Below are 15,360 nucleotides of genomic sequence, written 5' to 3' on the forward strand. Positions count from 1 at the left end.
GTACAGGACACAACCTCCTAGATTCAAGGTTGTCGATAAAGAACACCAAGTACTCAAACTAGAGGAAACGCTCAATGGCCTCAAGCAGGCTCCTTGGGCATGGTACATAAAAATTGATAAGGACCTCACACATCAGAGTTCCTAGAGGAGTCCTTCTAACTTAAATTTGTATGTCAAGACTACTGCAAATGATATCATCATTCTAGTTATATACGTTGATGATTTGATTATCACTAGAAATTTTGAATCTTTGATTCATGGAATCAAATAGAATCTCTATCAGTCTTTTCAAATGATTGAACTTTAACTTCTTCATTATTGCCTAGGTGTCAAGGTTTGGCAACAGCCACATAGCATCTTCATCTCTTAGTCTAAGTATGCACGGGCTCTACTGGACAAATTCAAACACAAGATTGTAAACATGCATCTACACCAAAGGACTTTGGTCTCAAGTTATCCACCAAATTTGGTTCTCATGTTGGGAATGAATCTGTATTCAGATAGCTAGTGGGCAATTTGATATATGTCACTGCCACTAGACCTGATTTCAAGCTTTGCAGTGAGTTGCATATTGTGCTTCATGACAGATCCCACTTAAGATCACTAGGGTGCAATGAAATGCATCATGTGCTATGTCAAGGGCACTTCTGATTTTGGTATCCTCTATAGACAAATCAAAGATGCCCAGCTTATTGATTACACAGACTCGGATTAAGGAGGCTCACTTGATGACAAAAAGTCTATTTCTGGCTATCTCTTCAGTTTGGGAATTGGTGATTTTATTTGGACCATAAGAAGTAGCATGTCATATCTCTTTCCTCGACAAAAGTTGACTAAAGGGTAACAGTCAAAGAAGGTTGTGAGGCAGTTTGGCTTTGTAGTATTGTTTCCAACATCTATATGCCTCAAGAAGGTCCTTCACCCCTACTTTGCGACAATCAAAGGGGTCCTCAAACTTGCCGAAAATCCAGTCTTTCATGAGTGCATTAAGCATATTGGCATTCATTGCCACTTTATTCATTAGCTAGTTGAAGATGGATTTGTAGATTTGCAGTTTGTTACTACAGCTTACCAGACTGTTGATATTCTCACCAAGTCCCTACTTCTAGAGAAATTTGTCAAATTCAAGGGGCAGCCTGGTGTCATTGATAAGTTGATCATTAAAGGAGGACATTAAAGAAATATATCCTTAGTTATTTCATTTCTATTTTAATGGTCACTTCGAGTATTATAAATATTTTGTATAATAGATTCTTCCTGTTATTTGTATGTTTCTTTTTAGAAACATCATGTTTGCAAACTCTAGATAAATAATTCATTCTTTGTTAATAATTCATTCACTTATTTTTACCAATTACCTCTCATAATATAAAGAGCATACTTCATCTTGCCGCATCAAGCTTACAGAGCCCAAGATTTGGACTATAGTATGTAAATTAGGGATACAATGTGTGGGTCATGTCCCATTCCCTAAATACAAAAATATATTGTAAAATGTAATCACCAGTATGAGAGTACGTAGTAAAAGGAAAGAATACAAAAAGGGATAAGAATGAACAGATAAGATTAAGATATGAATGTATATCAGGGTATAAGGAGATTTAAGGATATATATGATGTTCTATATTTATATAAATTATACAAATACTTTTGGGTTCCCATATGATGTGGTATGTATGTTCTTGTGATTTTGTACAATGGAAAAACTCTTGTCTAGTTCCAATTCCTCAATCCCTTAATAGAATTGAATCTAAAGTATAAACAACAATTTCTCGCTAATATTGGTTTAATTGTCAAGAAACTGGTTAGGTGTTGTTGAGGACAGCAAGGGAATTTTCAAGATTCTAAATTCTAGACTGAACGAAGGTGAAAAGGAGATGAAAAGAATATTAAATTTTGCAATATTGTCTTCTTGACATCTACCCTATGAGAGGAATTGAGGTGCCCAGGGGATGAAGAATGGAAAAGTGGAAGAGGTCTAATATGGATCCCTCAAAAGATATGACTTATAAGAAAACTTATGTGATAATTACCATGGAAAAGAATAAAGAAGTAATGAAATCCTAAACCAAAAATACCCATAGCTAAAAGATACATGAAATACAAGGGAGATTAAGGAAAAAAATGCATTAGCAATGAAGATGACAATGGCTAGCCCAAATGATGAGAAAAAAAAAAGACAGAAGCAGATTGAGGAAAGAGAAGAGAGGGAAGGCAGAAAAATAGAGAATACAGAGAAGAGTTGAGCATCCCAAGGAGGAGGATGCTAAGCGTGCCACCGTGAGTGTTGTCGACAATGAAGAGAATGAGAACCTAGAAATTGAATGGAAGACACTGAAGAAAGTATATTCATTTTTGGAGAAAGCTAAAGAAATAATAACCAACATAAAACAAGGTATTGATAAATATAGAAGAACTAGAAAGTCATTCTTAGGGGAATGTAGTAGTAAGGAGGCTCCAATTCTACCATAATTGCACAAAAACGGTAAAACTAAACTAGAATTGTAAAACATAATGTTGGGAAAATGGAGTCTCAACCTTGTAATAATAAAAAGGTTATTGCTGATACGTGAGCAACAAGGGTTAAGGGGCATGACCTTGACTATCATGGGGTTTAGGGTCAGTGCTCCTCAACTGGGAGTTGTGAGGGGTTCCACTCTTACCGGCCTTGCTCTTGTGAACAACTAGGAGTCCAATAGGTATTGCACCGTGGAGGGGATTTTGGGAGGTAGCACCCCCTAAACAAAATTTAACTTATAATAAATCATTGTAACCCTTGATCATTTATCATTAGGTCATAGATCTAACAATGGATATTTTGCATGCTTTGTTTTCTCTAGAAGGCAACCTTATTTTAAGAGGGGATTTTATTACAACTAAGTAGTGTGATGTGTTATTAGAGATTGATAACTGTTGAGTTACCTCTGAATGTCTGTTGGTTATAATCCTGTAACCATATTGCACGGTTTTTGAAGTGTGGGATTTTCCTCTCGGAATGGTCTTCCCCATGCAAGTCAATATATTGTGGTATGTATGTTATTTGTGTTTTTTTTTGTTAATTATTTGTAACTGTTGCAAAGATCTGTAAAAACTTTTGCATTACCCTCCTCTTGTGATTAGTGTAGGGAGTTGTTCCACTACCTAACTTCCTTACACATTACAATTAAATTGGATGACAGATTTATGGAATTCTTACAAACTCCAGAAAAGGTCTTACCCATAAATTAAGAATATTTAGAGGAATTAGTTAGAAGACTGAAGAAATTAAGAAGGGAGGAAACAAATAAAGAAGAGAAAGTTAAAAGTAAAATTAGGCAATGAATTAAGGTCATTAATTAATAAAATGTCACTTACCAACAAAAGATGAAAAGGTGTTTTGAAGAGTCACAACCTCCTAACCATGATCCATCTCCTCAAAAAATATAAGAGTAGAGGAGTTTTGCTAGGAGAGATACCACATAAAAGAAAAGAGAGAGAAGGAGGAAGCGCAGCAAGTGGTTGCTTGGAATGAAATACTTGGAAGAGAATAATTTGACATCAATACAAGATAAAGGCAGAGAGGAAAAGCCCCAATAGTTCACAGCATGAAAAAGGAGAAAAAAGAGTCCATAAATCTGGAAGAGAATAATTTGACATCAACACAAAAACTAAATATTCAAAATGAAAAATAACCAAAAAAGATAAGAGAAATATGGTGCACATACTGCTCCTAGGAAGGACACATTTGGAATGAATGCCCAAGGCACAAGGAGAAATAACAGAAGTCGCATTACATGTGGAGGTGAAAAACATAAATACTATTCAACATATTGTACCATCTGCAAAGAATGAGACACCCACCTTACTAAGGAATGTCCTGATTATTAGCTTCAATGCCGGAATGGAGGAAAGCATTGATCTAGTATGCCATAGTTTTAATTGCAATACAGATGTTGATAAGAACGATGAAAATTGAAGACAACTACCTTGGAGGGATAACCAAAATGCCTGCACAATGTACAATAACTCGGAATCAAACTATAAGAAAGATAACCAGCAATCAAACTATAGAGGTGGAAGATGCCAAGTAAGAAATATTCAGATAACTGGTGCTACATTTTTCAATTGTGGAATAGTTCACTACGCAACTGAGTGTTGAGTGAACTGAAAAGGAAATATCCCTTTTGCAGACGAGTCCCATAATTTATACAAATGTGAGAATACAAGACAATTTTTCTACAATGCAGGAACACATTCAAACCTGTATCACTGTATGGAAGGGATGGAAAGGGATAGAGGATACAACTACTGCTTGTACATGTAGCTCTTTTACTAAACTTTGACATTGGTACTTCACATTTGGTACATCGACCAAGAAAGAAGAACCAAAACTAAGAAATGAAAAGAACTAAAAAAGGACTTGACCCATATGTTCTCATTTTGTGGTTCTACCATATAGATCTCAGTTCTTGACTACTTCTTGCCTGTGAGAAGCAGTTAGTTGGTTTCCTCTTGCTCCTGTTGGGTTCTTGCTCTGTTGCTTTCTTTTCTTGTCTTTCTTTTCCAGGGGACACCATTTGGTGCTCCAGCTGCTGGCAGTATCCTCTTTGTATGCCTTTCAGTCCCTTAGACCCACATGGCCTCTTGTTGGACATTAATAAATTTATATTATCTTATCTTATCTTCAAACATATAGCAGAAAACATATGTCTTAAGCAAAATTATCCACTAAGAAACTAGGGAGTTTGGGAATTAACTGAACAGTTAGAAAAAAAAAAGACCAGTAGAGAACAGTTATTATAAGGCATAAAAGGATGAGGATAAACCTGACTCTACCTATGAAAGAAGGAGAATGGTAATTACAATTAAACAAGGATTAGATGGAACGCTATTACAATCAACCTCTTAAGCTCCAAGAAGAAAACATTGCCACCGGAGATGGAGACTATTTGGAAGAGCCAGTGGTAGCATCTGTCATTGAATTGCTCACAGAATATGAATGTTTTTTATTGAAACAAAAGAAACTTGGGAGGAAGTAGGAGGTATGAAGATACAACAAATGGCACAAAACCTCAACAAAAAAGTCCTTACTGCCTATCCTTATATGATATAAAAGTTAAAACAATGTTAGGGGCAAGATTATCAAGCCAGCCAAAGAGATCAATTATATGGTAGTACAAAAATAGGAAAACAAAAGAATTCTAGATATATGTGGGCTTTTGGAATTAAACAAAGCTTGCATCCATGTCCCATTCCCTGCCCCAATCACAAAGGAAATTTGGGAATCGGATGCCAGACAATAATAAGAATTTCATTGACAGATTTTTTGAATACCATCAGGTTCCAATCAGGGAAGAACAACCACAAACAACATTTTCCGTGGAATGGGGCTCATTCATGTATATTGTTATTACATGGATTGATATGAATTTATAACAGGATATAAGGAGATATAAGTATTCATATGATGCACTTAAGTTATATAAATATTACATATACCTTTGGGTTCCCATATGATGTGTTATGCATATTCTTTTTTATTTTGTTAAATAGGTGAACTCATATCTGGATCTAATTCCCTATTCCCTTAATAGGATTGAATCCAAGGTATAAACTAAAAGTCTAGAAGACTAAGAAAGTCATCAAGGTTCAAAATTTCGATCTGTGTCCCCCAGATTTCTTGCTAACACTAATACTGCATCTCCTGCGGTTGAATTAGCACCACTGACTACCAAAAGATTGTATGTTACTGAACAAAATAAACAATCTATCAAAAAGTCTATTTCTTTTTGAAACAAAGGTTATTGCTTCAACCATGTGGATTCAACATCAAGTTTATGTAAAGCATCATACTCATGCACCATTTTTTATGAAATCTTAATGAATCTGATCAACAACTTCAATCTTATATCAGATAATATTTTAATTGATATGTTGAATCTTGACATCTATGATGTATGGGAATCTGTGAAGACATAATTGCTGTTCTGGGAATAGTCATTATGGAGTAGAATTTTTTAAATACCAAAAGTCAATCCACAAAATTCAATCTACAGAAGAAAATGTCAAAAACATACAGGCTGACTTATCCAGAAGTCAAACATGAATCTTTGAGTGATAATCATTTTAAGCTTAGGTTGTACAAACTACCATGAGATTTTATCCAGGATCGTCTTTTTAAGTCTTATTTTACATATTGCAACGACCCATATTTCTTGTTATATCCTTAACATCTATGGTAACAAGTGCATGCTGAATTTAGAATATACAGTAACTTCATCAAAACTGGCATGTAATCCAAACAAGAAATGAATAAGTTTATGATGGAAATCAAACCCTGAAAAAAAGCATTCTTGTTTAGCTTTTCTTATTATTACATGTAACTTATGTTGTGTTTCTTTTGCATGCGTGTGTGGGGAGAGAAAGAGACCTGACGTTTAATAGGACTTGAAAGGACTTTTGCAGAATTATATGCAGTTACTCTGGTAATCAATGGGTGCTTGTTGAGCTCAACAAACTGAAGTATATATTCCTTTTTGAATTCTCCCTCTGCAATGCAAACCTCAAATCAACTTTCTGAGAAATGAAAAAATATTTATTCTATTCTAAGAAATTTTGAAGGTTGTTTTCAATCACACAAAGTATTAGCATTTCATTTTCTGAGCATGTTATAGTTGGTACATCTTACAAAGAAGTCAGGAAGCACATCCAACAAGGTACATTTAAAATGGCTCATAAATTTTCCAAAAAGAAGTTTGTCAAAATAGCACCCAAGTAAAAATGGAGGATGTTGCAACTGAAGAAATAGTGTGCACAAACATATTCGAATTTACGTTAAGGATATAGGCATGACACACTCATACAAAGAAGGGGTTCTATTGCCATATACTACGTGATTTCAATGTAATATGTCTTCCATGGTTTCACATTTTTTAATTTAAACAATCTTTTAAAGGATGACACCATACTCCAGGCCACAGATATGTACAGTATCCCAATTTGTAAGGTTGTTAAACGTAATGAGATCAACTTCATGCATCCAAATTCTCAAAAACATCACAAAGTTCAAAATACAATGGTTAACACAAACTTGCCCCAAATTGGATGAGATGGTGTTGCTGCAGAGGATGTTGCAATAATGAATAGATAGTACAAGTAGTTTATGCAGATTCATAAGTCCTGAAGTGAAGATATGCTAAAATGGGGTGCCTATAGAGGCACACATTGTAACATATCAGCAGTACCAATTCACTCTCACATGTAACATTGTAAATCTGCACCGTTCACATGGTATGATAGTTCCCTGAGATGCATGTCTTTATAATTATTCCTTTACTTTTAGATTGAACCAAGATAGTAAATTCCTTTTGTGCAAAAAAAATGCCATCTGATTATTTTTAAATTACATTTCAACAGATCCAAATTGGTTCACTGATCATGAAAGATAGAAAAAGCTGAAGATATTCAACTATGAATTTGAAAATAATTCCTAATGTAACGTTGCATATTGTTATTGACCTGAAGAGCGATGGACTTTCAGAATTCTCTTTCATTGAAATAAGGACAATATTGGTGAAATATATTTCTGATTCTATAATATTTAGTAGATAGCTTGATTCCTGAGTCCTCCTCCACCATAAAAGGTGAATTCTAAACAATTAAACAAAAGTCTACCAGAAGAACTGGGAAACTGACTGACTCTGAGACCTTCTTTGCTTTTAATGAAAATAGTATCTCCCATTCCTCTTCAAGTTCCCCATTAATAATCATCTATTTTTCTCGTTATTATAATTCATTGTGCTTGTTAAAGAAAAGAACTTTCTGACTTGATATTTTGACCAATTCAGAAGTTGCAGATGATATGTATTAGCCTCTGTTTCAAAACTTGCTGAGTCCTGAGAACTTATGAGTCAATAGAACCTGGCAAGTTGTTTGGCAAGTACTCAACAAGCAACTGAACCATGTAACTGAACCAAAAAAAAAGTATTAGGCTCTAATCTTGCACAAAGGGTATTCTGATCATTTTCTATCTTCTCAACATATTATTGTCGGAGTATTAGAGACCTTTCTTGAAGGACTAAAATCCATTATTCTTGTTACTCGTGGAGAAGAAAAGAAAGAAGATTAGTTTTTGTGTTGATTGGGCTTCTAAAGGTTGTAGTACTTCCTTTGGTAGGACTTTTGGAGGGTAAGGACTAACAAGTGTCAAATTGAAGGCTAGAGGCACTGGAGGTTGAAGAATTTTGGTCGTCTAAGTCAGCTTCTCACATAGAGATGGCATTTGTATGAGAAGTGTATGTTTATTTATGCTGACGGAATTAATCAATAAATAGATTGTGAATTTGGTTTTTTTAATAGGTATGTGATTTGGTGAACTCATTATGGATTTTAGCTCAGATAGTTCAAGAGTTGTGATATGGGAATTATACCCTTCTGAGGGTCATAAGACAACTTGATGGAGTGATGTAATGTTGTCCACTGATTCGAAGCACTTGTGATTCGGGTGTCCAGGGAGGTGGAAATCTGGAAACTCAAAAAATCAATTTGGAAGCTACAACCCTCCAAGGATTACAAGGCATCTTGATGGAGCACAGCTGATTTGAGATTTTGTTTTTCAAAGAAGAATCTTCTCAAGAATGTGTAATTGTTTTGTGTTATCAGCATATTTTGTTAGTTACTCTATTTGTGTTATATAAACCTGAAGGAAGGGTCCCTTGAAAAGATGAAATTTGAGTTGTGTCAGGGATACATATGCAAGAAAAATGTAATAAAAGGGGAACGTTCGCATAGTATTACATTGTCCACCACTCAGTTTAGACAGCGGTTAGGAAATGCCAGTTATGCAGTTACAGTAATATCAGCTATATAGCTCCTATAACTGCTTTTGCAGTGTTGAATACATATCAAGCATTATATCTTCTCAATTTGATCAAATATAATTTACCATGTAAATCAACCCCAAATGTAACTAACCTAAGGTTTTTGCATTGTACATGTTCGTTACATCATATTATAATGAGCAAGAATACAAATGAAAACTACATTGGAAAAATGTTGTGAGCCTATTGCAACACTAATGGTCAAAGACATAATGCATGCACCTTGTAAATAAACATCCAAGAACATTTTCATGTCATTTAGGAAAGCTGATAGGAACCATCCCGTGTAGGAATAACTCACAAAAGTCTTTTTTTTAAATAACCATCTAAGAACATTTTAATGTCATATATGAAAGCTGATAGGAACCATCCCATGCATGGAAAACTCACAAAAAACTTCAGAAATTGCATGATCTTACAGTAGAGCAACATTTTTTGAAACAGCATGTTTTGATTGACCCTTATGTACTCAGTAGACAACATTTAAAAAATTGTGTTCTTGCTTCAACATAATGTGTTTGGTTAATCCGTAGGAACAAACATGCCTACAATGTCAAGGTTCAATTGTATTCATCCAACCAGGCCTGTATATCTAGTAGAGTCTAGACAGAGGATCTATCCCAAGAGCATTTGAGTTGGCAATAGACACAGACCAATATTTTGTGAACTGCAAGTAATTAATCAAATTCAATGACCCTGCAGTTTACCAGGAAAAAGAGCACGCAATGGAAAAAATAATATAACACAAAACATTCATGGGCGAGAGGTTGAGGATGATAACTGTTGCTATTAGCTAAATTCAATGATTTCAAATTGACTTAAGTATTACACATGGTAAAGAAGTCCTTAATAAATCAAATTTGTGCTTACCGAATAAAACAAAATTTTCCGGTTCACTCTTTATGAGGACAAGTGAATTTGGTAGGTGATTCATCTCTGGACAGAGAAATTTAGCCACCTCTAGATTATTGACTTCAACAAACTGAACTTCATTATCTTCCCTAGCTGCTTTAACAAATTCTTCATAAGCAGTCCCCTGCAGATTTGAATGTATTTAGAATCAGTATAGAGAAGTAACAATTACTAAACTTAATATTGATTTTGGTTATCTCAAAAAAGTTAAAAACCACTCAAAATTTGAAAATCCACTAAATGCATGGAATTTGATATTAAGTGTGTTAGAATTTAGGACAAAAAAAGTGCAAATCTAATAAATGTATTGAGTTTTGCTTCTAGACAAGCAACTGAAGTACCTTTTTTCCTCAAACCTATGAAATGCATTTAAATTGACTGCACCATCTAGGGAAAGTATCAGAATCTACATCTGCACTATTGTATAGCATTCAATTATTTGCAGAAAAAATCATTACTTAAGTGAAGTTATATTCAGGGTCGAAGAAAACATTTTATTGCAGAGATTTTTAGCTGATTCGAATTAAATTTCATAAAGTCCACTCAGAATGGCACTACATCATGGAATGTCTGACTTATACGGATATTCAGGCTAACTACATCAAGATTTTAAATGGGAAACCCTTGAGTACCTGTTTATAGAAGGATAACAAAAGTCATTGCTCCAAGATGCAAAAAGGGGATGATTTGGACTTTTGTGCTTACCGATACTGTTTGCTCCTGTGGGTCCCATAAGCACCCACAATACAAGATTCTTAGAGTTTGATTTTATTAAGTCTAACTCTCCATACAGAAACGAGACCATTGCCGAGCACAATACACCATCAAGAAGTTAGGGCGCTAAGAACTACTAGAATGATATCTCCATAATATCTTGTTTATTATTATTTTAATGGTTGACGAATTGTAAATCTTGTAAATATTAAATTGTTTCTAATATTGTTTTTATTCTTTCATTATTAGAATGTTTCTAATAACAAAGATTGTTTAGTAATAGAAACTGTTGGAGTTCTTTCGGGGAAAAGAACATACCAGGTAGATTTAAACCTGATACCAAGAACAAAGACCAAGGACAAGCCTAAGGATGAGCTAAATCCTATATTCAGCAAGGCTTTAACTAAGTTCTGGGCCAATTAACAGAGTCATATTAGGACTCACTTCACTTTAGGCTCTGCAAAGCCAAGGTGGGCAAACCTGAGGGATTTGTCTAATTTATCTTGATACTTCACTACAAGACTACCCTCTATAGCAGAAATGGTCAATATTCTTCTTCAATTTGCTGGTAAATCTCCTGATCACAGCAGCTAATCATAACCAAGGAAAGTAACCACAAATAAGCCATGACCTACAATTCTAGTTCTTCAAAATATAAAATGGGAAATTGATATTCATTTTGATTTGATTTCTCAGCATAACCAGGGTATGCAACAACAAATATCATGCATCCTTCAAGCTGACCAGTCCCTTATCCATTGGGCATCAACTAAACTTCAACATACAGATGGATACCTAAAACATGCTCACATATTCAGGCATATGATCTATCTATTTGACTTTCAAACAGACATAATGATGGGGACACAACCCAAGAACAGAATGGAACCAACAGAAAGGGAAAATTATATTAACTAAGAAAATAAGCTAGTACAAATAGTACAGAGAAAATAAACTTCAAAACATGCCCTAAGGGCTTACAATAGCATAAATCTGGAGAATATTTCTCTTTTTAGCACCTCCTCTCAAACTCCACTCCGAACTGCCTTTTACAATGCCAGAAATCTTCTTAAATAGACCCCGGAGGGTTAAGGACTAGGAGTACATTCTAGAAAGTGCTAGTAGGCATCCACCGACGAAATAGAAGGTTCTGGAAGCTGCGTTAGAAGTCGGTGCAAATCTAGAAGAATCCAGAAACAGTAACCGAACTTCCGGGAGGCATAACTTTTGAACCGTAGCTCCGATTGACGAACCGTTTACATTTTCGAAAAGCTCTCGAAGCGCTCTATAGCCCTATGGACCAGCTTCGCTCGTCCCCCATTTTTCGACCCTTTTCGAGGTCATTTAATGCCCCAAACCTGACTTTGAAGCATTCTTAGGAGGTCTCCAAAACCCGAAAAACTGCAATAACTTTCAAACCGTGGGGCCTATTGACCTGATTCTTTTTCTGGAATGCTCTAAATCATGATTACATTCATCTGGCCAATTCACACCTTCTAGTTTACCGAAATGATGGCCCAAATACATGCTCCTATTTTTTCGGGATTTTCAAACGCACTGATAGTTGAACTATGAGAGTTGGAACCTTTATTTGAGCCAAATGGGTATCCAAAAATGTAAAGACATGAAACAGAAACTAAGTCTAAGTACATTTTTTTGGGTGACACAGGATTGCCCTTATACCTCTGGATGCTCCTGCATCAGACACCCAAGGTAGATTGAAAAGTGACCCTGTCACTTTATGGATGGTAGAGGAAATCCCAAATGGGAAACCTCAGCTGCTGAAATCCAAGTTGAGTCCTCGATTGGTCGTCCTTTCCATTTGACCAAATACTCTTCATACTACCTGTTTCTGGTACTCCTACCCACACGATGATCTAGAATGTCTTCTATCTCCTCCTTCTTAGAAGCAGGAATTGGACATGGCTCTAACACCAGCTCCTCATCTACACCATCATCATGATACTCTGTTAAATCTGCAATGTTGAAAATGGGAGAAATCTGAATACCATCTGGCAGCTCCACTTCATATGCATTTCCTTAGTCATGTTTCTTCAAAATTTTGCAAGGGCCAAATTTCTTCATTTTCAGCTTGTTGTAAGTACCGGCTGGAAATCTTTCTTTTCGTAAGTGTACCATGACTAAATCTCCTACTTGGAATTCCTTATGTCTTCTCCTTTGATCAGCCCTAGCTTTACACTCTTGATTCATCTTGGTTATGTGTGCCTGAACCTCCTCATGTAGACGCTTGATATGTTCAGCAAATTCCTCAGCTTCAGCACTTTTCCTCTCCCCTTGTTCTATCTTCCTCAGCTCTAGTGCAGTCCTTGGGCTATTCCCATATACAATTTGGAATGGTGATTTTCCAGTACTCCTATTTACAGAGTTATTATAAGCAAACTCTGCCTGTGGTAGAATCAAATCCCATCCCTTGGGCTTATCCCCAACTAAACATCTCAACAAATTTCCTAGACTTTTGTTTACCACTTCTGTTTGACCATCAGTCTGTGGGTGATGCGTGGAACTGAATTTTAGGTCTGTTCTCAACTTCTTCCACAATGTCCTCCAGAAATACCCCACAAATTTAGTATCTCTGTCAGAAACTATACTCCTTGGAAGACCATGTAGTCTTACCACCTCTTTGAAAAACAAGTCTGCAATATGGACAGCATCATGAGTTTTGTGGCATGGAATGAAATGTGCCATTTTGGAGAACCTATCAACCACCATGAATACTGAGTCATTACTCCTTTGTGTCCTTGGCAATCCAAGAACAAAATCCATACTTATGTCCTCCCATGGCTTTGATGGAACAGGCAATGGCTGATATAGGCCAGTATTTTGACTAAACTCCTTGGCAACTTGACAAACCTGGCAACTCTGTACAAACTTCTTCACATCATGTGTAATTTGAGGCCAAAAATAATGTTCTCTAAGAATGGCAATGGTCTTATCCCGACCAAAATGTCCTGCCATCCCTCCACTGTGTTTCTCCTTAATCAGATTTTCCCTCATGGAACTCCTTGGAATGCACAATTGACTACCTTTGAACAACATGCCATCCTGAATCAAATAGTCTAACCACTTGGTTCTATCTATAGCAACAGGTTCTTTACAAGCTTTCCATGCTTCAGCAAAATCAGGATCCTCAGGGTACAAATTCTTGAGTTCATCAAACCCAACTACTTCAACCTGCATTACTGTAAGCAGTGACTGTCTCCTACTTAGTGCATCTGCAACCCTGTTAGATTTTCCACTTCTATGCTTCAACACAAATGTATAACTCTGCAAGAATTCTACCCACTTCATATGCCTCTGATTCAATTTACCTTGGCTATTTAGGTATTGTAATGCCTGATGATCAGTATACAAAACAAATTCCTTTGGCAATAAATAGTGCCTCCATTTCTTTAAGGCCTGAACTATTGCATAGAACTCTTGATCATAAACAGAATACTTCTTCTTTGCATCATTCAATTTCTCACTAAAATATGCAATAGGCTTACCTTCTTGGCTTAATACAGCCCCAATAGCGCTGCCACTAGCATCACAATCCACCTGGAACACTTTTCTAAAATCTGGAAGTGCCAACACAGGCTGTTCTGTCACCTTCTTCTTCAGCAATTCAAAACTTCTCGCAGCTGCTGCAGTCCATTTGAACTCTTTTCTATCCCCTCTTATTGTATCAGTTAGGGGTGCACATATGCCACTGAAATTCTTAATAAACTTCCTGTAAAAACTAACCAGACCATGAAATGATCTTACCTCAGGAGCAGTCCTTGGAGTAGGCCATTCCAAGATAGCTTTTACCTTCTCTGGATCCATTTTGAGACCTTCAGGTGATATAACAAACCCCAAATAGACTAACTCCCTTTTTGCAAAGACACACTTCTTTAAATTAATTCTTATCTCAGTAGCAGTCCTTGGAGTAGGCCATTCCAAGATAGCTTTTACCTTCTCTGGATCCATTTTGAGACCTTCAGGTGATATAACAAACCCCAAATAGACTAACTCCCTTTTTGCAAAGACACACTTCTTTAAATTGATTAACAGTTTCTCTTCCCTTAGCCTTTCAAGGACACTACGAATATGCAGTAAATGTTCTTCCAAAGTCTTGCTGAAAATTAAAATATCATCCAAATAAACAATAACAAATTTTTCCAAGAACTTCTTAAGTACCTCATTCATGAGCCGTATGAAGGTGCTTCGGGCGTTCGTCAATCCAAAGGGCATGACTAACCACTCATAAAGACCCTCCTTGGTCTTGAAGGCTGTTTTCCACTCATCTCCTTCTCGAATCCGTATCTAATGATAGCCACTCTTCAGATCTATCTTTGTGAAGTATTGAGCTCCACTCAAGCAGTCCATAAGATCATCCATCCTTGGCAAAGGAAACCGGTACTTGATGGTTATCCTATTTATAGCTCGGGAATCTGTGAAACCGGTACTTGATGGTTATCCTATTTATAGCTCGGGAATCTGTACACATCCTCCACTCTCCATCCTTCTTTGGTGCGAGTACTGCAGGTACTGCACATGGACTCAGGCTCTCTCGAATCAAGCCCTTCCTCAACAGCTCCTGAACCTGTCTATTTAGCTCCTCTGTTTCAGTAGGAGTCATCCTATGAGCAGCCTTGTTAGGCAAACTAGCTCCTGGAATCAGATCTATCTGATGAATGATTTGCCTTACTGGTGGCAATCCATCTGGAACATTATCAGAGATAATATCTCCAAATTCCCCTAGTAAATCTGAAACTTCAAATGGTATTTCACTACTACCTTCTTTATCTTTCCTAGGAATCAAAGCATAGCACATATGCTAATGTTTCATGCCATCTAAAAACTTCCTTCCATCAACAAGACAAATCCTAGCACT

The 15,360-nt window shown here is 36.2% G+C and overlaps 1 protein-coding gene across 1 annotated transcript in view; it reads right to left on the reverse strand.

Annotated features, from left to right (window-relative positions):
• Positions 1-15,360, reverse strand: part of LOC149551747 (protein disulfide isomerase-like 1-6) — a 96,736-nt gene that overhangs the window by 41,468 nt on the left and 39,908 nt on the right. Inside the window, exons 3-4 of the mRNA XM_089787250.1 lie at positions 9,729-9,894; positions 6,410-6,528 (exon numbers count right to left, since the gene is read on the reverse strand). Of these exons, the coding sequence (XP_089643376.1) occupies positions 6,410-6,528; positions 9,729-9,894 (285 nt within the window). The remainder of the gene's footprint in view (positions 1-6,409; positions 6,529-9,728; positions 9,895-15,360) is intronic.

Source organism: Cupressus sempervirens, chromosome 6 (assembly GCF_028749045.1).
Source record: "Cupressus sempervirens isolate cs-2001-9-10 chromosome 6, ASM2874904v1, whole genome shotgun sequence".
NCBI lineage: Eukaryota > Viridiplantae > Streptophyta > Pinopsida > Cupressales > Cupressaceae > Cupressus > Cupressus sempervirens.